The sequence below is a fragment of the Larus michahellis genome, chromosome 3 (assembly GCF_964199755.1).
Source record: "Larus michahellis chromosome 3, bLarMic1.1, whole genome shotgun sequence".
Classification (NCBI taxonomy): domain Eukaryota; kingdom Metazoa; phylum Chordata; class Aves; order Charadriiformes; family Laridae; genus Larus; species Larus michahellis.
Genome location: NC_133898.1, coordinates 17,561,847 through 17,587,106, shown reverse-complemented (window position 1 = coordinate 17,587,106; position 25,260 = coordinate 17,561,847). Strand labels below are relative to the sequence as shown.

Below are 25,260 nucleotides of genomic sequence, written 5' to 3'. Positions count from 1 at the left end.
GGCTGCAGATATCAGTCAAGAGAACTGAGCCCTTCAGAGTTAATTGAAGTGACACTAAAGCTTATACTACAAAGCGCAGGTCACATACTTAAGGTATAGGACCAATCACACCATTTTTTGCGATAAACTGGGATATTTCAGCAGAATTCATGAGGAAAGATGTTCTATAGGTATACTAGTCAGCTGCAGAATGATACTGAGCCATCCGTTTTTGAGATATGAAAAGGGAAAATATCTTATAATGCATCAGTGGAGATAACCTCCAGCATTAATGTCTTCATATGCCTTCACATGAGGTCCTAGTATTCTCACTATTGTCCATTTCTGGCTACATGTGCTTTTGAAAAATGAATTCAAAATGAAAAAGAATCAAAAGAAAGTCTATTATGATAAGTGGAGATATAAGAAAACTATTTTGTGAAAAGACATACAAGAACAAAGTGGGATGAACTGGAAAATGTTTGGACTGGAAACGAAGAACATTTCTAAGCACAGGAGTCTTCTCCTAAGTTACCATCTAAGAGAAGAAATTTATGTGAAGAAGCAGACATGACCCAGTCCATTTTTCTTTCTCATTTCTTAAGATCTTCTATCACTAAAATAACTTTTAAATACACATGGGGAAAAAAGGAAATGGGAATAGAAAAAAAAAACCAAACCCAAATCCAAACCACTAATCCTTTGGAGGGGAAGCGGGCATTGATTTAAATACAGTTCCGTTAGTATTTCTCCAGCATTCTAAACAGTCTCGGAACTTACTTGTTTTCTGACTGCTAATGCAAATAATCTGAGCTGTCTACAGCATTAAACCTTTGTCTTGAGCCAGTGCAATTAATTCAAAATATTTTTGATAAGAAATCAAATGATCTCACCTGTATGCATTATCTTTCATATATCAACTGTTCTTTTACTGTTATGACGCCTATCCAACAGAGCAAGTTGATTTTTTTTATCTTTGGGACAAGAATGAATAATGTTTTGATTGATTAAAATGTTGTTTAAGCTAATGAAGATTTTGCAAAATCTCTCACTCTAGAAAAAAATGCAAATAAATTGCATTTTTAAATTTTAAATTACATTTTTTAATTTTAGAAATGGAAAAAATTCAGGGTTTTTAAATGCTTGTGTTTTAAATTTTTTTGGTGGTTTTTAATACCTTTCATTTTTCCTTTTTTAATTTTCTTTTTCATTGCCTGTCAAAGGAAGCATATATTGGGGTTTTTTTAATTCTTCACTATTCTTTGTTTTCTCTAATGATCTTGAAATCCTTTCTAGTACAGCCAGTATGCATGGTTTCTAACTTTTTTTTTTTTTAAAAAATCAATGTTAATTAATATATAACAGGGTTTAAATGATCATACTTCCATTGAAAATCAATGGATTTACTCTGTTGATTTTCATTAGGTGGGAATCTGTGCCTCTGTTCTCCCTAAGCCAGAATCTGATCCATAAAAGAACTCTGCCTTTACCACCAGGGTCTTCCGTTCAGGAAGAAATTACATATGGAATCACATATGGAACTTTGTCAAAGACTTTATGCAAATCCCAAAAAAGAGTATGTTAACTCATTCATATTTATGCCCCATTATCTCCTATCAAACCAGAGTAGGTTTAACTATAATAGTTACCAGCAGATATTCCCAGATGGAGACCTCAGCATAAACAGAACCCCATGGAGATGTGACTCCATGGACACATGAAAGGCCATAAAGAACCCTGATGAGTCTTGCTTTCCAAATCTGAGAGGATGAGACATTATTTAGTAACCAAGGAACTACTGATTATCTTATATTTTTTCCCTTTCTCTTCTTATTAATTTCATGGACTAAATATTTTAGACCCACGTCTACAGCTCGCTTTTATACATATGCATAAATTTGTACATAAAGTGTTCACTTGCACTGTATAATTCATCTTCTGCATATTCCCAGATGGAGAGTTCCTGAGAAGTCCTCCTGTTTTTTCCAAACACTGTTATCTCCAAGGGAAGTAAAGTATTATGAGATGCCCTTGTTTCTCACAGAAGGAAAACAACGTACAAAACAGGAGACATTGGGCAGTATGTACGTCCACAACCAGGATTGACTTAGGAAGGTGACAGATCTGACTACAGGAGCGTCAAAACTCTGACCATAGCAAAAGGAAAGCACATGAGACAGAACCAAGATCTATTCCTTCATCCAAAGAAGGAAGCGAGCGAGAAAAAATGTGAAGACAATGTCTTGCTGAATAAATAAATAAATAAATAAATAGGAGTCAGAAGTCTTATATTATTTCAGCGTGGAAAACACCGTGAAAGTCCCATGTCCTAACAGCAGTGGCTGTTAGGAAGGTTTGAAACATTATCCTATGTTTCAGGCAAGGCAAATACTGAGTAACCATTAACTTGTCAGGTTCCTACCTCACCTTGACCATTATAATTTCGTATGGATGTGGTGATAACAGGCTGTCTGTCCATTTTATTAGAATATTCAAAGATATGTTTGTGAAAGAATTCAAGATCTCTCCTGGCCACCGCACTTATGCCCGAGAAGCAGATATTTGATTCTCTTCAGAATTGGCTGTAAGGGCTTGAATTTGGAAGGTATTTCTAAGCCAACGGTATGCACGTTAGACAACTCCATGGATTGCTTGGGAAATACTAATCCATTCTGGAGAAACAAATGTACTGACACAAATATCTCCTGTTAATTTTATGGTCAATCTGAACACACAAACCCAAGACAAATGGAGAGCACTTATTCCTAAATAGAATACATGGCAATAGCTGACTCTTAGCATTTATCTTAAAAGTCAGGTATATGCCATGAAAAAATGGCAGACGCTTTGTCTATTTTCCAGAATACGGGGACAAAGAAAAGCATTTAAATGAGATGCCCCCTTCCCCTAGTCCTTGGATGTTCTGCAATAACAACCTTTACCCCACAGATCCAGAGAAAGTCCCTAAGACAACACGTGTGCTCTCAGATGTTTAACCTTATGTGACAAAGCAAAAAGAACAAAACCAAAACCCTGAACAGAATTATTATGTGTTATACCGAAGTCCTAAGAGCTTTAACTGCCAATTGCTGTATTGCAGAGGTACTTGGCACTAACCACGATGTCAGCCTGCGGTTTGATCTTCTGCCAACATACATGGACTCTCACACAGGTTCTTCTTCGGTGTGTATGCCTGATCGTTAATTTATCCTCCCCAATCACAGAGATACATCTGTTCCAGTAGTCTGGCAGTGTTTAGGACAATCTCTTTTGTGTGAACAAAGTGTGCGAGGTGCTCATGCTGTCAGATCTAGGTCTGTCAGACACATCCCTGACAATGTCTGCTGACCCATGTGGTACGTGAGGATAGCTGCAACTAAGTTATGCTTGTCTAAGGCTGACCAGAGATCCAGGGATGACCAGGAAAGCTTCATTTTAGATATTTGCCTACATCAGACTGTATCTTCCAGACTGCTGCAGGGTCCCATGAACTGCTGAGTATCCCCAGCAATCTGAACAGCTTTGAAACCATAGAACGGCTGGCCAATATCTACCAGATCATCTTATGTCCAGAAAATTCTGCATCAATCTGATTTTTGATGGAAGTCCTGAAGAGTAGGTTCCTGCTGGTAAAATGATTGGTTGCACGGGTTTTTTTTAAAAAGAATCAGCATTGGGCATACTCCCTTTCACTGCAGAACACGTAGAGTTATTCACAGAAAAATGATTTTGAAAATCCTTCACAATAAATGGTGATTATTGTGGCTTTAGAAAGTCATCTATGTTGTTCTGATATACTTGCCCAGACTAGTAAAATGCACACCCTTCACTACTAAGGACGAAAAATTAGAAAATTGAGAAAATTGTTTTTCTTGTTAAATAGATATGGTTTTGAGCACTGCTCTGAGAAACATCCCCCCCCCCCCAATTTGATTTGAAACAGGTTTTCTTTCAGGTAAGAAAGAAAAGGTTGTTTCAAATTAAATTTAACGTTTTGTTCTTGGATTACCTAAATCCCCTATAAACACTGGACAATCTTGACATGAATAGCCAGAACACTGTATTTAGAAAATACTGAAATTCATATTTTGACATTACTAAAACCAGTTTCATATTATTTTGTTTTTTCCCTTGGCCATAATTGTTGGTTCAGTTTGACCCAAATTAACAAGTCTTTTGGTTTCCTACAATAAATGAATTCTTAGCAAATCTACATCTCAGTGTAGAATTATTACCCAACTGAAGTTACAATGTGTGCTTGCAACCCAGAAATCCAACTGCATCCTGGGCTGCATCAAAATAAGTGTGACCAGCAGATCCAGAGAAGTGATTCTGCCCCTCTACTCCGCTTTGGTGAGACCCCACCTGGAGTACTGCATCCAGCTCTAGAGTCCTCAGCACAAGAAGGACATGGACCTGTTGGAACGGTGATCAGAGGGCTGGAGCATCTCTCCTATGAAGATTAGCTGAGAGAGCCTGAAGAAGAGAAGGGTCCAGGGAGACCTTATTGTGGCCTTTCCATATATAAAGGGGGCTTACAGGAAAGATAGGCAGGGACTCTTTATCAGGGAGTGTAGCGATAGGACGAGGGGTAACGGTTTTAAGCTGAAGAGGGGAGATTTAGATTAGATATTTATGAAGAAATTCTTTACTGTGAGGGTGGTGAGGCACTGGAACAGGTTGCCCAGGGAAGTTGTGGATGCCCCATCCCTGGAGGTGTTCAAGGCCAGGCTGGATGGGGCTTTGAGCAACCTGGTCTGGTGGGAGGTGTCCCTGCCCATGGCAGGGGGCTTGGAACTAGATGATCTTTAAGGTCCCTTCCAACCCAAACCATTCTGTGATTCTACAAGAGTGGCCCGTTCACAGAAGAAGCTGAAGTCGCCACTATGGTGCAGTCAGTCCCACTGCCATCACCAGCCAGTCGGGAAGGGCAATTAAAACTAAGTTGTGAAGCAGGCAAGATAAGCCATAAGGAGTAGAAAGGATCTGCAGGGAAAATGGGGTTAGTCTATTGATTAGGAACTCTGATTGCACAGTCAGCAGTTTTCTCATTCCTGTTTAATATGATCGGAAATTAGCATGCATCCAGATAAGTTAATGGGAAATCACTATTTGAAAAAGAGGCCAAGGTGAAATATTAAAGTTCTTTGGGAAGGTGCAGAGGGATGATAATTCAGTAAAGACACTAACACTGAATTTAGTTAAGAAAGATGTACAAATCCGGTACACATCTGGGCACCTTAGTCAGAAAAACTACGATATGCCATTCTCAATCATAGGGCTACCCACCAGCCACTGACAGGATGAAGTGGGAAAACAGGACAAACATTTAATAAAGGGCAGAAATTGAAGTGTGCATCCTCATAGCTCTAGCAATGCACTCAGAGAAATGTCAAGAGAGAAAATTCGGAGTCTATAAAAAAAAAAAAAGAGACTTTGATGTGAGTCTGGAGGAACATACATACCTAAATCTAAACCTCTGTTTCTGAAAATCAGCCAGCCATTTCAGAACACTGAAATCTTCACATTTGTCTAGGACTAAAACACTTTTTTCCCCCCACTATACTCCAAAAAACAACCAGGCACCTTTACAAGGATGATCATCCTCTACCACTGGCCACTCCCACCTCTTTTCCTTTTACAGCTCTCATTTCATATTTACAGAGATACAATTGAAGATGCTTTGGCCCAGAGAAAACATAACACTCGAGTCTAGAGGGCTGGAGAATGATGTACAAGAGATCCTACTCATTTTCCAGGGTCATTTCCGCATTTTATGCAGTTCTAGGATAAAACGCACAAAGCAACCATGGAAGCCCTATGGAGTACTGCCACATGAAACTTTTGCAAGGTGTCTACCTCTCTGACTGCTCATAAAGAAATATTAGGGAATCGTGTGTGCTGCACCACCTAGAAAACCCTTTGCAAGAGCAGTGAACTCGGGGCGGCTCTTGAGATGCAGGACTGAGTTCAGACTCCCTACCAAATCCGCACAGACTTGCAGCAAACAGGGTTGCAGCTCTTTTGAAAATGACGCTCGCTTTGACGATCAACAGGGGCGGATGCCCACAACATCTTCCTGGCAAGTGATACAACTGGGCCTTGGGCGCCATTATTCAGAGCAGTTGGGGCTGTATCGAGGCTACACAGGCAATGAAAGCGGAAAATCCCGAGCCTCTGACTAGAAAGTCCTTTCAGAAAATCTTCACCCAATATTTTAAGATGCCGATCACAAACAAGCAATGTCTTGTAGTCAGGCACTCCCACCAGAAGTGTAATTCAGGGTATAATCTTTCCTTGTAACGGAAGAATCAGTTGGTATGCTTTAGGCCACCAACTGTTTTTTTTAATATTATTTTATTTTTGAAAAAAAGGAAATCTAGCGCATTTAAGAATAGCAAAAACTTACTAATTAAGCTGCTAATCTTGTTTCTGTTCTTAATTAAAAAAACAACAAAACAAAACAAACAGAAGTAGGAGAGATAAGTCTGTGCTTACGCGCAGTGGTGCAGGCACATTAAGAAATTATGCAGAAAGAAACAATTCAGGAAACAGGCACAAAGCAAAAAAAAAAAAAAGAAAAAAAAGAACACTCTTTCTAGCACTGAAATGAAAGCTAATGAGCCCTCACTCATGAGGACAGGATCAAATTCGGTCCATATCGTACAACTGCAACACGTCGTCCATCCAAAACACGAGCAAAGAGCAAGTTAGCTGGTTAACCAGTACTGCCAGGTACCACTGTCAGTCCCTAAAACAGCAACAGCGGAAGCACATCTAAATTGGATGCAGCAGCACTTCCTAAACTGTGTTGTCTGATATCGTTAAGGCATTACTTTCAGAAATACTACTTTTAGAAAACTGGAATGACAGGGGTAGCTTTGAACATGGTGCCATTAATACCTTCAGGGCAGTATCAGCCTGGCTCAAAGGCAGCAAAGTCTTCAGGACAAGCCTGCGTCTTTTCTAAAAGGTACATCAATACCAGTCTGCAAAGAAACTGCTGTTTAAAAAGGGTTTAAATGAAGAGCGCCAAACCTGATGGAGCGGCATGGAAACATAAGGGAAAGGTACGGCTAGGTGCCCTCGTGCTGGGAAGGGAGAAGAGATGGAAGGTGAAAAAGGGGAGGACAGATTTCAAAAGGGATGCTATGGCATACAAGAGCCATAAAATACCATTATGGGAAATGCAAAGAAAATTAAAGGCCAACAGCAATCTTGAAAGATCCAGCAATAAAGCAAGCCAAGGGACTCTGTACTCCGGCCGATGAAGCAACTGAAAATGCCTTAAAATGCAGTTTATGCATAGATTGCTAAAGGAAGCTCGAGAAGCTCTAATTTTTTTGTTTTCCTTTTTCAAAGAAAACATCCAGCCTCCTTCCACTCTACTAATCCCATCCCAGGAAATCACTCTTATTTTCTGAATTGATCTATGTTCAGTATAAACAAACTCTGTGTGCCACTGTCTTCAGAACTCAACTGCAGTTCGTCCTTATTGTAGCCACTTCGTATTTTCAAGAAGAAACAGAACAGAGAAGAAAAAGAAAAATATTTTCATGCTCATCATTTAGGTGAAAAAACAAAAGAAACAAAAAACCACACCCCAAACCTATTTTTTTCTTTTCTGCTACGTAAGTCTTGAACACAAACCAAGACACGCTCCTCCCCAGCTTTCACCATCTTATTTCAGCTACCATTTACCAAACATTGCAAAAGTTAGAAAACGCAGGAGACATGGGGGCAACGGGAATATCTGAAAGATCACAGGACGTATTTCATTCAGTATCTCCCTTTCCCTCAAGAAATTATCACCTCTCAGAGATGTGTCTAACTTGAAGCCATTAATTGTTTCTAACCCCCAGAACTGTCATTCATTCATTACGCTTGAGCACGCAGGTGTCTTTTTTAATAACTACCGCTATACATAATTTCATTTGCAATGCATACTTTCATTTTTATTTTAAGTTCTAAATTATTTCCAAGAAATTATCTGAATGGTTGTATTTCACCTGTGGATTTTTTTTTTTATTATTTTTTTAAAAAGTCAGGTGAGCAGCTGGGCTACAACTCAAATACCACCACATTAGAAAAAAACAACAAACCCTAAATACTAATAATTAGTACAGGGAAAGGCTTACCCCTTTCTTATTAGTCAAACATACCCTCCCATCCCACTCCACCCCCAAAATTAAGCATTTTCTACTTTTAAACGGATAATCAGAACTGTCTTTTATGTAATGGCAAATATGCAAACCAGAATACCTTTCACTTACATCTCTGGATTTGCTGCCTTTTGTTTAATATTATAAACAGACATAGCAACTGTTAGCAGATAGCATGCAAATTTGTAAGTTACCATTAACGGCTCAGTAGTCCTATTCAATAAGAAAGGGATTGCGTATCTGAAAAACCTGTTGCCTTTAGAAACGAATAAAATTAGTCACACAGTAATCTTCAGTGCATGGCATCTGCATATAATTAAATATGAGCCCGATCGAGGCAGCTGTGTATTCACACGAGCGGTCCTGTTCAAGTAACCAGCATCACTGGCATAGGTACTATCCTGTAGTTTGCATTTTAAGTTAAGGCACCTTAATTTGGTTGGTTGGTTGGTTGTACAACTGGTAACTGATACACCTTTCAGGTCTATGCCTGCCGGAACGCTTCTGCTGAATTCATAAGCTTCAGACGGCTTTAGTAACAACTTGTAATTGAAAGAACACAGACAACCTTTCCTTTTCCTCAGTAAATGCTTTACCCCATCACTTGGGGATTGATTTGGGAGTCACTTTACTGTGTAGCTTTTGTCAAAGCCTTTTTTTCCCCCCTAAAACAATATATCCAATAATAACAAATGAAAATAAGAAACAAAGCCAGTATTTCATGCCTTGATAACTGTATTTTTCCACTTCCAGTAATAACTCGAATTTCTGCTTTCAAAGTCACTTAGGAAATGCCATCATCATAAACTACATATTGCTCAGGACTCTTTAACTACTTAATTAGCTACTAAAACACTGCGAAGGAGCTGACGTTGTATTAGAAGAGAAGCAAAATGAGCCAAACTCCACGCAACCCCCACCCTCTTACTCACAAGCGTTTGCGTAAGCCCTTACCTGCTGGGTAACGTTCGATAACTGGCCAGTTGTCCACCTGTAATGTGGCATTGCCACCGCTTCTCGTGAAACGTACTACATGGTATTTTCCATCATTAATGATTGCGTTGATCTCTTCAATAGAGATGTCATCAGTTCCAACATTAAATTTAACTCCAATTTTTCCCTGGTGCTGCATATTTAAAAAAAAAAAAAAAAAAAAAAGAAGAAGAAAAAGAAGAACTAATTAAGAGTTGTTTCAGCAAGAAATAGAGACAGTGTGTCATACAGGGAAAGATTTCTAACAACATCTTCCCGCCTCAGATGTAACTTCTGAAGGCTTGCATGTGGCAGTGACAAGCCTCCTGACAGCTCAGTAAGTCCGGGACATCTCTTTGATGGATAATTGATATTCCTAATGAGCTATTTCACCAAATGGAGTTCTCTCCCTTTCCAAGAGATTCAGACCAAGATGGGGGGGGGGTGGGGGGTGAAGAAAGCTCAAGTTTTCTTTCTTTGTCCCCTCCCTCACCTCCATGAGGATTAAACACTCTTTTTGCTTTCAGGCTTTCGAAACAGAAAGCCTTGCAGCGTCACTGGGAAGAGGTATGAGGATTTTTCTGGCTATAAAAGCCAAGGCCCAGCCCTGCGTCTCCTTTCTCCAAACCTCATTCGTTCTCAGAGTCTTCACAATAGATAACAAAGGAGGAAACTCTTTTTTTCCTTTAACGTAGAGATTTTTTTGCATCGCATTGTAGTACCTCTGAATCATTAGGACAAGAACAGACCGATTGACTAACAAGGACTTTCCTCTTCAGAGCCAGAGAGGAGTGAAAGACGTTTGTGACACAGGGACAGCATCTTGGTCCCACTAAGGGCCAAGACTCTGATTGTTCTGCTGGGATTTGCCTGTAAACTCCTGTGCGCAAGCGCCCCTAGGGCTAAGGGGACTTCCTACGCACATCCATATTCAAGACCAAGGCTGTAGATTTTCCAGATGACCGTGATACTGGCACGTTTTCATTTTTATTGTCTTTTAATTATTAAGATGTTCGTTCCAATGGGTCATTTACATTTTAACAAAGTCTTAATGTCCATTAAAAGTTTAACTTAAGGGCTTTGTGATATTTTTCTCGTATAAAATCAATTATAATCCTGAATAAGGGCATTTATTAAATTGAGGAGAAAAAGAGAAAAGCACTGCACAGTATGAGATTAGGGACTTCAAGTCGCAATTCTATGTGAAATTTCATGTCATTAGTACTGGTACATCCTTCTTAAAAGTTAAAGAACTTCTTAAAGTTTTTATACTACCAGATGAAACACAATGAAACATTTCAGTTTGTACCTCTTGGTCATTCATATCAATCTTTCCAGAACCAACTTCACCTCTCCTGCACAGCTTTTGTGTCTGCTCCCTCTTTCTCTTACCACCCTGGCACCACTCCCTCTAGGAAGTGTATCCTGCAGCTCCGCTCTCTGGAAGATTCCCAAGCGAAAACTCAGGAGTTCTTCCGCTTTATTTTATTTTGGTTTTAAATACCTGAGTTAATTTTCCATTAGTGCTCACACATTCCAGTTACACAGCTGAGCAGCTGCTGAACACCTTTGGAGAAATCCCTCAATGTTTTGGCACAACAATACCACCTCTTCAGCTACGATTTTAAAAAAAACAAAACAAAACAAAAAAAAACCAAAACATAAAAGGACCATTCCATGCTGAAATTTGCAGAAAGACTCTTTAAAGTATTTTTTTTATTTGCTCAGTTGCTTAATATTGTTGCTTAACGTGTTCTAAACATTCCTTTTTTTGCCCTTGCGGACGATTTTAACATTTCTCTATTGGCTGGTCCTACTTTTCCATGCCTATAGGGTGTCAATAAGGGATCCACCTCACCCAGCACCCCCTCACCTTCAATTTGCCTCTCGTGTGAGTTGCAGAGCAATCTCCCAGTTATCTTGGGAGAGTCACGGTAGCTCTGCTTTATTTCAACTGGTTCAACTATGACTCAGAACAGATTTCACCCATTTTCTCCCATGGATGCAGTAGCTTCTTTGCTTCACCTGTTTCATTCATATGCTTACTCTCTTTGTGCAGAAATGTATACAAAGAAGTATCACATTGTCCTGGCTCTGAAGCAATCTCCTCTTTTACTAATTTATGAAATGCAGAAAACCGGCATGTAATGATAATGGCATATGCACCTTTTCACAGTACTTTCAAGAAATCAAAGGCTTTGAGGATTAAAAAAAGCTGACTAATTTTATGGTGATTCATAATTATACTGTTCATAACCTACATTTTACATACCTGCTTTCCTATTTGCTATATATATGTATATACATACATTATTTTAGATGAAAAAAAGACAAGGAAAAAACAAACACCTCTGAGTGAATAGAACAGGTGCGGGCAAAATGAAGTGGCATAAAAGGCAAATATATCAGCAGCTTTTCCAAAATAAGAGAATGTGGTGCTGCAATTTACCATTTGTAAATGGCCAGGTATTGGCAAGTGAAATTAATGCTTTAGAGGCTTGAAGGCAGACCCTTAGCCTTACTTGATACACACATACTTTTTAATGAAAAAAGGAAGTTTCCCTGACTTTCCTATGTTTGTACAGAAGTACTGTGCAAAAACACCAAGCGCGCAACTGCCATGCAAGGAACATCACCCTAACAGTTGATAACACGCTACAGTGATTTTTATGGCTCTATTTCTAATCTATTTATGTAGCTGAGAACATGAAAAACTCCATATTTAAAGGACACATTTCATTTTTTCGCACTTCTTCAGCACCTGTGGGCATTTATGTAACCTTTGATAAAACAAGGAAGCAAAGTTTAAGTCTTCCTTATTATTATATCCGTATGTAAGTTTGACTTCTGAACATCACGCTAAACACGATATGGCCCACAACCCCATTGCGCACAGCCCTTTAGAACCACAAAATAAAACACGATGCAAAGACCTGACAGCACATGAGCCCAGACAGATCATGGCACTCCCACAAAGCCGTAAGGCACCGTGTAGCAGCTGAGCTGCGATAAGCACCTCTGCATGTAGACAGTGGGGGTTTTCAGCCCTGGCATAATCATGCAGTAGTTTGACTCACTGTACTCCTCCTTCACTGCAAGATAACATAAGTCACGTGATTTTTCTTTTGTCATTGGTTGAGACCATGTGCACATACGGTTATTGTGGATTAGCTGATGTACGTAACCTGTTGAGATAACCTGATCTCAGCCCTGTGATGTTTAATATAATGGCCCCGTAGCCCGCTAGAAAGAACTTTTCATTTTTCCTCCTTCTTTTTGGAGCAACATGATAGTGCAGAAAGGGAAGAGACTGATAAAACTAAATTACTATTTCCACTCTACCAGCCCCAGTTGCACAGTGCAGTAGCAGAAATTTTCCTTTATCATTTGTTCATTCATAGTAAAGCTATTCTTCCTATCAGAAACGAATGTGGAACAAGAGGTTCTGCTTTCAGCACCCTGATGATGGGCACGACAGAAATGTCTGTGCATTACTAAGTACCACAATAAGTCAATATTACTGTTGAATGATGTTGTCCTTGCCGGTGACCTGCAATAGCACAGCATTTCAGGCTCATATTTCTAGGAGCTTACGTTTGCCCACTAGCAAAGATGATCATTTCAGAGATCCCTTGGTAAAAATCAGTTCTATGCACAGAGCCCATAGAAGTCCACCATGCTGTTCATGGTTCTTAGCCTGTGTTTTATTTTTCTCAGTCTCACCCAGTTGTGAGAGAACATAGCAATGAAATAAATTCTTTATCCTACTGTGCCTTTATCTAATCTGAACTACGAAGGCCACAATAACAGAGACGAGACATACAGAAGATGGGAGAGTCTCCAATATTATTTCAAGAGAGGGCACACCTTCAGGAAAAGAGTGAAGCATTTTAAGAAGTAGCGTAAATACTGTTCTCTGTCTCTGGAAATTATTTTGAACTTCAAATCAGAAGGCGCTACGAATACTGCTATGACCATCACATCACCACCACCGCTGCCTGGGACAAAGCGGCGCAGGGACCTCCAATGCACCTACAGACAAGCTACGTGACACTCTGAGTCCCGACCAACAGCTCTTAGAATAGCTAAACTTTTGGTTTGGAGGTGCTTTGGCCATGTAGCTCGTCTGTTTCTGAGGCCAGGGTGACTTTCTCTCCACAGTACCAACACAAGCAGATGAGCTCATTTAGTGTTGCCTAAAGTACCCCTGCATGTTGCGGCAGTGTAGGCTTTGCCTACAGTTTAACCTCTGCTCTCCAGCTACTTGTAGGAGTCCAAGCTCACAGGGTAAGGATAAATATGTTAATGGCATAAAACCAGTTGGATAAAAGCATGAGATACACATGTTTAGCTCCTGCGTTCCTGATGTGCTCTGAAACCCTAGGAGCTTTGATTGCTCAGACAGTGTAGGGGGCTGTGCATGCATACGTGGATACCAACCATTTCAAAACATTTTGTCTTCAAAAGCACTGGCAGCCACTATCGTAATCGAGCAACTCCAGTGGAATATTTTCAAGTGTGTTTTACGAATTGTGTACTCTAAATACTTCTGCATTGGCTTTAACAGGCTTCTGATGAAGCACCGAGAATGCTGATGAACCGGAGAACCAAGTGAGAAACGTGAAATGCAAATCAAGGCAGCAGCTGACGGTGCAGTTTGTTCCCTGTTGGACCCTAGTTCAGTGCTACCGATCTGCCAACTCCAAATGCAGTAAAACCTATGCTAGTATAAAATATATATATATATATGTCTCCAGAATAATGATATTTCCTATAGCATCAGCAAGGTTTTACTGCTCTCTGTAGTAATAATTCTGGAATCAGTCAAACATGAGCGTGGGCAAGTTTGGCACAACAGTCGTTTTAGAAGAGACCGTGGACAACCTAAGCTCATAATACTTACAACCTTTAACCACTTCCAAAGAAAAGTAATAATACTGTGACTCCCACAGGTGAACAAACAGAGAAAAAAAAATTCCAAGTGTGCCAGCTTGCATCTGATAGTGTCAGTCCCTGAGGCACAACTTTCTGGTGAATGTGATAACAAAGTCTTAGAACTAACTGACGGTTTACTTTGATTTTATTGAAGAATAAGTTTATTGAGTTTTAGTACGAAGAGATCCTTTTCACTCCCTTTTCACTCAAATGTCATCAGAGGCTAATATTCTATATTACAGAAATGTGTGCAAAATAATTAAAATAATTTCTGGTTTTCTGAATCCTGTGAGGAAATTCATATGTAAAAATAGTACTGTTTGCTCAGGAAAGTGAGGGGAGGGGTACATAATGGACAGAAGATAGATTTGAACTCCAAGATTCATTGAGTAACTACATATATTTTATTCTAATGACCCATCAATATTGCTTATTACTATCTAGTGTCTTCCAGAGGAAAAGTTTCCTGGGAAAGACACAGAAAATATAAAACATCTAGGAAGAGTTCTTTGAATGAATCCATCTTTTATATTCAAATGAAAGAGTTAACTCTCAGAATATGGGTTTTAAAATTCATACTCTCAGGTAATATGTCATTAACCTAACCTCATAAGTGAATGTTTTATATATTTTTGGTACTGCTTTTCTCTACGTGAAGTGATAAAATAGTCAACCTTATTTTTACCAACAGTAGTCAAATCTTTTCTACTTTTTAGCCAACTGCAAGAGAACACACCACAGGCACAGGCATCCTCATGTCATCCCTCATCTCGAGTACTTACAGTCAGGTTTTGTGTCCCTTCCTGAATTCAGAAAGGTAACCATTTTCAGGGATGGATTATAGCTTTCAGTATATCAGTGCCTGACATACTGTAGAGCATGTAGGAGGGGCAAATTATCAGTTCTAGGTAGGCACTTCAAGCAAGGAAGCAAAGATTTCTGCTGATGTCTGGTAGGGTGCATCCACCCAGTTTCAGTCTTTGATAGACTGGCATCTGACTAGTGCGAAACTTTGGTTTCTCTTTCTTTTCCCACAAGCTGGAAATACATAGCCACTGTGGAGAACGAAAAAAAACCCTCAAACCAAACCAAACCCAAGCTGCTCCACTTCCTAAGCTTAAGTGAGGAGACAGAGCTATTCCCAGTGTTACTTCTTGCCAGTTCTCACTGTTTATTTGCAACTTTCCCAATATTTCCTCATTTCTTAAATCCACAGCTCTGTAGACCCTAGGTTATGAAAAAATCCCACTTTTCATTTTAAAACAAGCTCCTAAATTCTGATAATTATACAGAAAAGCTTAAAACCCAAAGCCTCGCAGGCTACTACGCTGACAGGCTAATAGAAAGAACTGAAAATCCTGTTAAATCCCGTGATTTTAAACTAGCTGCTTGACTATTTATTTTTTTTTAACTGAAAGCATGATACTCTGTTTAAGTGACACTGATTTCTTTACCCTCATACTGAATCTGAGCAACATGCAGCAAAGCAGGCTTCCCCTCAATCCAGTCTCCCAGCAATTTTCACTGCTCCTCCTTCATCATTGGACCTGCTTCTGGAAAGATTTGTTCTCCTTTACTCGATTCTCAGCCTCCTGGTCCCCATGACATTGGGGCTGGAGGGATGAACTGGCACCACTTACTTCCGAAATGCTCTACAAGACTTTATCTACAGCTGACCATTCCTTCTGAGCCACCAGTACACAGCAAGCTTGCATTCAGGAATTTTTTTCATTCCTTGAAGGACAGCGTTGCTTGGTTTGAGCAGTGGCTGGAATCCACGTGTGACCCTTGGGTTCCTGCAAGAAGCGCAGGGAGGTCTGTGGTACCCGTTCGCACACACCAATCCAGTTTGAAATGTCATCCTGGCAACAAAACGCTGCCGAACACTACACTAAGCCACTTCTTCAGAGAGGAAGAACGTTGTCTGCAGAGCAATAAATGTTACCAGTATTTCCAGCAGCACCTGTGCATGCTCACCTAAGTGCAAACCCAAGCACATCTTCCTCATCGACACTAAAAACCTTCTAGAGACAGTACAAGGCACAGATCTATATACAGCAACAAGCATTTTTTCTTCCCCTAATTTTGGGATGCTCACTCAAGTTGTTTCATGGATTTTATTAGAGAGAGATGAAGAGAGAATTTGCAACGTATTTTGCTTTCACATTTTGCTCAGCAGCTCTGTAAGATCATTTCATAAACCTTTAAATGACCCTATTTTCATGCCATCAAGCTATCTAGATTTTCTAAATCAATACAGAAATAATAAAAATTCATTGTTCACCAGATGCCCCTGGTTGACGTATAAGAAATAGCACTGTCGCTGTAACAAAATTAGGTATGGAAATACATACAGATGCTACCAGAGCTACTGCACTCTTAAATATTGCTCTGTAATAATTAAGGAGCTTCTAGCGTTAAACCAATGACCCTTAGAAGAGGTAAGTGAAATATGGGCCCAGCATCACGCTAATTTACAACTGAGGCGTACCTGAAAAAAAAGCTGCTTAAGCGTCTCGCTAAGTGGAAGAAGTGACACATGACTTAAAATGATTTTTTTAATGTCACGAAATGCCGTATATGCAATCCCAGAACAAAAAGCCTGGAAAGAAGGTATCACAGAAGTTTTCACTGTCCCAGTGTTTCAAGCCAGGAGGTAACTACTCTTTACTACTATGAAATAATGACTTGTATCACTTTCTGCTTTAAAATAATTGTCTTTACAGTCTGCTTTAAGTGTTGTTACAGCAATTGGATTTATACATAAAGCTCAGCAAGCAGAAAATGTAAAATATTTATAAATCTATAACTCTGACGCTTCAGCTCTCAGACTGCAGTTTTCCTGTTTAGTTTTAAACATTGTAATTCTCACTGCTATACATCATAGCTATATTATTTCAAGTTACTCTGATGATGAATTACTGAGACGATACAATTACCCTAACGACCAGCCCCCCAAAATGCAATAGTTATGGAAGACATATGGTGTAGTGCCCGCAGCAGCAGCATACTGCATCTTATTATCCACTCAGCATCATTACTGCAGTACACAAAATTAAATTTTTTTTGAGAAAATATGCAGTAAAGAACAATTTAAGTAGTCAGCCTTTAACATGCTACTTTCTGTCAAAACAGCGTGTAGCTGTCGTGACTTATCTAGTGTCTCACCAAGGATCACAGAATCATAGAATGTGTTGGGTTGGAAGGGACCTTTAAAGGCCATCTAGTCCAACTCCCCTGCAGTCAGCAGGGACATCTTCAACTAGATCAGGTTGCTCAGAGCCTCATCAAGCCTGGCCTTGAATGTCTCCAGGGATGGGGCCTCCACTGCCTCTCTGGGCAACCTGTTCCAGTGTCTCACCACCCTCATTGTAAAGAACTTCTTCCTACTGGATACCCAGTTATGGTGAGATGGTATGGATGGGTTGAAGAGACTACAGATGCTGTTATACCAAACAGAACTTAATTTGAAGGAAAATAAAGTCTTGTAACTACTGGCCAAGGTAACTTGCATGCCTTGACTTTGTTCTTGCACACTTATTTCCCACGTAGGCAGACACCTGTGAGCTTGTGCACCTCAAATATAGTAAGCCGAGCCCGAGGAATGGCATACTCCTTGGGAGCTCCTGCTACTCCAAATGACAAACACTGTTCCTCCCCATGCATGCATCAACATGTGTTTCCAGATAATCAACATGAGATTTGAAAGTAAGGCTTTCTTTCCAATTTTCATAGCGTTTTTATAAAGAGATGATTAAAATAGTGTTCCTGGAACTGAATACAGTCATCCAACGGTATAAAGATACACCTGGGGGGGGAAAAAAAAAAAAAAAAAAAAAAAGTAGCACCTTGATATCAGTACAATCTAATCCACACTGGAAATTGTGCTGGTTTAAGGGTATTGATTTCTGTGCTTAGAAAGGCTTCAGAGAACTCTTCTGATAATTTGCGTGTCTGAAACAAATCCAAAGTCAGACTCAGTAGGAGGTATAACTGGGACCAGAAGTGAAGAATCAGCAAATTCTCAAGCAGACTTTCATGCTAAATGATTAATAGCCATATGATCACCACACATGCTCATGAAAACACAAGTAATAAATTTTTATGAATCTGAGTCAAAGGGCTTTTCGTATTGAAAACCTGTAGGGAATTATTAAAACCCCAAAATGGTATTAGGCACCCGGCTCCTATTGAACTTTAATGAAAACTGAACACCTACCTGGCATTCACACTACACGTGGTAAGCTTCCCTTTAATATTCATGACAATCTTGAAGTATTTCCAGATGCCTACCAGAGACACTGGGACAAAATACTTTTTAAACTCTGTTTAAAGGCAGACTTTGCATTCCTTTATTGTTTTGATTACCTGTATACAGATGTATTTCCAGAATTGTTTCCTAAACCTTCTTTGCTTGCTTTGGGGTCTCCAATTGGAAACTACCTGTTCCTAATTCATCTTAGCTGCAAAGTACTCATTATTGACATGGACTTACGTGAAAGAAAACTGAAAGAAAAAACAAAAACCCCAGCCCACAAAGTGTTTTAAAAGCCGGGCATCTGAATAGCGTACCTAGATGAATATTTTTGCCTCCTATCTGTAAAATGAAGAAAACATGATATTCTTAGTTCAAAAGTGTACTGTATATTTGAAACAATTCACATCTGCAAAGTAGTTAAGCAGAAGTAAAACAAAAAAAAACACAACCAAACAAAAAAAATCAATTACTGGTCTGAGACAAATGTACAACTGAAGTGAAAAGACCTCACACAAGGAAACATAGCTATGCTATTACCAGACAGCAGAGGTACAACATGCCACAGGTTGGGTTTGGGCTCCCGGCAGAAAGGAAGGTCCTGGTTGTTGTTCCATTTTCTGAGCTGTCCTATCTTTTTCTTTGCCAGCTTTCTTTTCTCTCATCATCGAGTGTAGAGTTATCCTACGGCAAGCTTTAATACCATGTATATTTTACTCAATGGTAGCAGTTTCCTTTATCTTACCTTTCTTCATCTTGATCTTTCGGAATCAAAACCAATTTGACAATTTCCCTGCGTGCTGTGCTGAGATACGCAGTGCGAGTAGCCTATTATCAATGCTACAACAGAGGATCTCACTTCTTTTGATCACTTAATGCTGCAGAGCATGTAAAAATTCTTACACTGAATACATGTAGCACATGAAGTGATCAAACAGCGTTAGTTGACTGGACTGTGAAATCCAACGGGTAGCTGGAAGGGGAAAGCAAAATCTGATAGCTACCTCTACGTTCTCCTCTGCTACTGCTGCTAACAGCCCACAAGGTTTGAACGACATTGCTTTGGCATCTTAAAAAAACAACAAAAAAAACAAAACAAAAAGCCATCCTGTAGAAGGGAAGTGCCACAAAGTAATGAAAGGGCTGTGTACAGGAAAACATTCGTGTTCGTGAACAGTTTCTCTAAGGAGGAAATCTTTGAAGGAAGCACTGCAAAATAGCACAAGCACCTTCAACAACATGCTCTTCAAAATGCAAGAAACTTGCAAATAAACTTAATTGTATTTAGAAGAAACCTTCCAGATATTTGAAAAGGCTAACCACAAGAAAATCAGACAAAATCAAAACAGAAATTAACCCACTAGCGAGGGAGTTTTGCATATAACAGTGTTCAGGACTGTCAGGCTCCAGATGCCTCTCCAAAGCAGGGAACAGTCATCAATGTTGTTGTCTTCACTGGAATGATCAGCATCAGGCTCAAATGCTGTCCAAAATACATTATTTGTGTTCATGAACATAATGGTATTTAAAAAATCCTTAACAGTATATAAATACTTGCTTTACAACATGCAGCGCAACAGCCATTAACAGACAAAATTGCAAAATGCATCATTATCTTCAAACCGCACAAGGGAATGGAACAATGTCATCCTTTTAGTTACAAATTCTTCACTTCTTATGTACTTTACAGTAGACTTTTACTCCTGTTGGAGATTGCCACTTTGCACATGGGGTTTGTTTGGCAACCAGCAATCAACTACTTAGGGCATTATTCTAACCTCACCTGATAGCGTCCTTCTCATTTCTTCTCTTAGTGCATCTACTTTCTTCTCTTTGTGTTTTTTGTATACCTGGCAGATATTTACCTCTGGAAGTTAAAGGTCAGAAGTAACTCCGACGAAGTCAAGGCCACTTTAGAAATAGTAACGTTGTAAAACGAGGGCATCTCTCATTAGAGTTACTTGTCGCTTTTTCAGCGCTTCTGCCTCTTACCACTATTCTCATATATTTCAGAGTGGGAAAGATGTGATGGTAAAATATTTGACAGACAGCTGCTGCAAATGATGTGCTTTCACTACTTCTATTAAAATTCTGGCTTTACTAAGATCAAGGTTTTCCTAGAAGCAGCTTAGTAGAAACCAGACATATAACTGTTTTCATGTTCATACTTCTACAGCTTTAATGTTAGTGAGGGACTATTTAAAAAGGAAAAAAAAAAAGGGGGGGGGGAGGGAAGGGGCAGGATTTCACACACCAAAAGACCCCCCACTATAAACAGCTACCCTACAAATACATCCCCTCCCCGTAGTTCAGCCACTCCGAAATGCAACCTAGCTGGCTGGCATGTCCCCGACTCGGGACATACAAATCTTTGATTACTTGAAGGCTTTGCTTCTATTTGGTCAGATAAGACTTTGCAAATACATCAGGTTGGCAGGGAAGAGAATGGGCATCTCTAAAAGGAAAGAGAAAAAACAAACAAACAAACAAACAAAAGCACCGAGTCACTGGGAAGGGGATTCATGGACCTGTTAGATCAAGTCCCACTCTTAAGACTTCCTAAAAAAAATAGCAGGGGAAAAACTCTGCATCTTAAATAGCCTTCTGGGTAGCTTACATTTGAAATACCTTGAGCTCTGCAGCAGATAACCCGATGTCTTGCTGACTTTGCTAGCATCACAGAGGTGAGGTTTCCACATGGGTGAACTAACCACTTTGAGCAATTTATTCAAGAGCATTAGGCTCCAAATGGCTTTAGTATAGCATCAGGCAAGGTAGGTGTGTGTGCACGTGTGTGTGGCTGTGCACACACGCAGCCTTCCAGACATTCCTCTGCACTAAATGTCCTAACTTTAAGGCTATAAAATGCAAACCCTATTTCTTCTTCTTCTCTTATTATTCCAAATTGTTCTTTGCCCACAAATAGTCTCATTAAGCAGTAGTATCATTAGAGGACATCACGCACAAATTTTTTCACCTGAAGCGAAGCTAGCTTTTTGCCACTTCTGCTTTGCAATTGCTAACAGATTTCTTGGCTCTTTCACCGTAGCCAAGGGCATTTGTGATTGACAGATCTCCCCAGTAAACATTCTCCCATTTCCTCTCTCAGCTCCGCACATCCTGGGGACTGCTCAGGCAGAGCATCGTGCAAGTACCGTGCCCATCCTGCTGTGAAGAAACTCCACAAACTCCAGCATACCGAACAATGCCGCAAACAAGGAATCCATTGGAGCTGCTCTTCCATTAAGCTCTGCTTGTTATATTACAGGAAGACTTACTTTGCCTTCTATGATAATTATAATTATTTTCTGTGCTGCATCCCACACTCAGAAACTACACTTGAGGTAGAGAGACAGGTACTGACAATAATCAAAACCTTTTCCCACCCCCTTTCACCAATATAAATACATTGTGATCTATACATGTATGTAGATGTCTCTCTGTGTGTATGTTTATGTAATATATGTGTTTTACATACGCATACATATACATATGAATGACAAGGTGAGACAGAACATCCTACTGCACATACTCTGTGTAGAGGGATAAGAATACAGAAAAATATAATGAATATTTGCCATTACTGTTTAGCAAAAGGTGTTCAGGTGCTAAGACGACGAGCAGAGCAGGACAACCATAGTAAACTGGATTCTATAAGAACGACAATATTAAATAATAATGTTTGTAATCACCTCAAAGCAGAGACCTCATCCTCTCATCTGTTGATAGGCGAAGTGCTTTTTTTTCTTTATAAGCAACAAATTACAAAAGGGCGAACTTTGCAGTTTTCTTGTTTGACTGATTTAACTAACGCTGTTCTAATTTAAAATGCCTTCAGTGCATCAGTTTCAGTGCTGATGGATGTTTGCCTCCTGCAGAATACTATCAATTAAGAGGCTTATTCTAACCATAAAAATAAAATAATGCTCTGTTTATTCTTAACAGAGACTAAACTATAATAAGGATTCCTGATTAATTACTTATCAAGGAGAATTGACCTTAATTAGGGTCAACTTCTATGGCAGACAGCTTAATTCATTCTTTAATTTTTCTGTGTGAACACTTTTCTCTCTACAGAACAACTGATTCACAGTTCAATTCAAACTCTTCAATTGTATTTTTATTTTTTTAAAGGAAAAAGAAATACAAATGGTATCTCTTGAAACCAGTGTATCTGTTACATATAACCACCTTAAGTAACTAAAACTGTATATTGCGGATTTTTTCTCCTGTTACCCTGCTGAAACGATTCTTGCAGAGCCAGCAGGACTAGTGGGATGTGGGCAGTTCTCTGATCCCCCGGTGTCCCTAAAGTACCTAAGTTCAGGTGCTGGTATCAGTGCAAGAGTAGGGTGCATCTCCTGACAGATAAAGATTCAGACAGTCTATGCTGCACTGTTCCCTCAGCGCCATTCTCCCGCCGTCCGAGGGGAATGATTTTAAACCAGCTTCGCTACGTTGACACAGCTAATTGTCGTGCCTTTGACTGAAGCACAGACAGCTCTCTAACTTTGCTCTCTGCAGATCTAACAAGTAAGAAGCAGTAAACTAAAACACTGCGCAAGGTGCCTACTTAATAAAGTACCTAGGGGTGTGCATGTTCCGCAGTCATTAATGAGAGTGATATGCGGCATAGACAACCCCAGGTATACACAGATGAGGAGCAGCGGTGGCATCAGGGAAGAATCAGGCTGCCAAACCTATCTAAGAAGCTGGGTAAATACTCGGGAAATCTTGTGCTGAGATGTGTGCTGTCACACCTGGATGCTTATCTCCCCATACCCCAAGGGAGGGTAGCTGGATTCTGTTCCTTCTCATGTATCCTCAAAACAATTATTTCAAAAGATTAATTTTTTTAAAAAAAGGAAAAAAAAAAATCTCCCCTCTGACATACAGCTAAAATTATTGCCTTTGGAAAGGCCTCATAGATTCATTGTTTGAAACTCTCACTGCTTACTTTATTTACCTTTATGTGCTTATTAATATTGATATCAAGTAAGAAAAGGTTCTAGCTTGACTCTTCGTAGCTGTGATGGATAAAAATAGGAAAAAATAATTGTGTTTTCCTTGTGAACAGTTGTTTTGTTCTAGAAATTAATGAAACGCAATATGAAGCCTCAGAATGCAACTCCTGCAGAGATGGGCTATGATCCACTAGAGAGGGTTGCTTTGAGAACTTTATCTAAAAATAAATAAATGGAAAAAAATCCATAATCAACTATAAAGCACTTAATACCTGCACAGTTTTCTAATAAGGGAATATAACCAAAACCAAATACAAGGAGGTAAACCTTCCATATCCAGCATCTAACTTCTTCGTCATTACTATCCCTGTTGAGCAATGGACTTAGGGTTTGTTGGATACAGAAGCAAACAAGAAGTGCAGGAAGCAGTGCAGTAGGAGTGGCCTTTAACCTTCAAGATTTAGTTTGTGATTTGTAATCGCAATGGCAGAAACTGTTTTCTGACCATTTATAATCTGCTGATTATAAATCTGCAATATTTCCAATTACTAGTGAAACCCTTTTAACGTCATGCTTACACCCTAAAAAAGTCATTAAAACAATGAAACCCCAAAAACCATTAGGCAGCTCTTATCTCAGAAGGATTTAGACCTGGTTTAGGGAACGCTATACTCTTATCCCACACTGTGTCATTGCAGGCGGGAGTACTTTCCACCCCAGCAAGTCCCGGCAGTCCCACTCGGCAATTCCCACTGCCAGCCTCCACAACCATTCCAGAAGCAGAAGCAGATCTTAAATGCTGTTTCTATACAGTATCCTACTTTTTTTCCCCAGGTTTCCTAGCCGACCTGAAGTTTTCAGCTTTCCTTAGTTCCACTTTCCATGGCACAGCCTGACAAGATAGTGACCCCACTCCACGTCTCCCTTGTTCTGGAGAAAAAGCTATATAAAAGGGAACTATAATACGAAGGGTCAGGTCAGCAGAACATGACGGTGACTTCAGGGATCTTTGAAAACACATTCATGATTAAAATATCAACGCATTACAGTGTTATAACACCTTCCACACAGCCTGGTCCTAAAGAGTTTTCCTATGAATCAGTGGCATTAGATTGTGAAATTAAGGCTTGCTCTCTACTTGCCCCAATTCTTTCTTATATGTTTTGTAATCCACATATCATCTTCCACCCCCAAAGCACCTCCAAACATATTTTCCAAACAAAGAGAGTATGGTAAAATATGTGGACATAAAAAGCACTACACATAACAACTGCTTTTGTGCCCCCTGCTTGGGTAATCCTTTTAGGGGTATTATTGTTGGTAATAATTTGCTTTGCTTTAAAAAGCAAATAATTGCAAAATAACAAATGCAAACATGGAGAAAATAATGTAGAAACATGTACTGAATGATTTTACAGGCTTCCAAAATCATTTTATATTATGTAGACATAGAAGAACAATTCAATGTGGATATTGGCTGCAAAAAAATATTTTACACCTTTATACCACCAGAATAGCTTCAGCAAACAGTTCTAACCAACCCAGTGAGCCAAATCATAAAGCTTCAGGCAGTCATGAAAAACTATTGATTTTTTTTTTTTTTTAAACCTTTCTTCAGCTGTAAATTTCTATTGATATGTGACAAAAATGTGCAAGTGGCATTTGCTAGTATAGCCACTGTGGGAAAAGCCAAGATTGCAACTTCTCTGGTTAAGCCGCTCGGAAGTTTAATGTGGTCAGCTTCAGATGACTCCAGCTGATCTTGGATCAAATAAAACACAACACACATGTTTCCCAATAGCAATAATCAAAACTGAGGGTTTCAGATTTTGCTGGAAACAAAATTACAACAAGAAGAAACGGGCTGGATATTTCTTTTTATTGCTGGGAAACAGACTCCGAACAACCACCATGTGGATTTATTTTATTTTTTGAAGTTAGCTCATCTATCCCATGTTGGCAGATGATTAATTCCTCTTTCCTCCCCCCTGAC

At 39.5% G+C, this 25,260-nt stretch overlaps 1 protein-coding gene across 37 annotated transcripts in view; it reads right to left on the bottom strand.

The window, feature by feature from the left end:
• Positions 1–25,260, bottom strand: part of NRXN1 (neurexin 1) — a 717,017-nt gene that overhangs the window by 117,680 nt on the left and 574,077 nt on the right. For all 37 annotated transcript variants that reach the window (XM_074578846.1, XM_074578845.1, XM_074578848.1 and 34 more), the window contains one exon: positions 9,096–9,267. In XM_074578846.1, the coding sequence (XP_074434947.1) occupies positions 9,096–9,267 (172 nt within the window). The remainder of the gene's footprint in view (positions 1–9,095; positions 9,268–25,260) is intronic.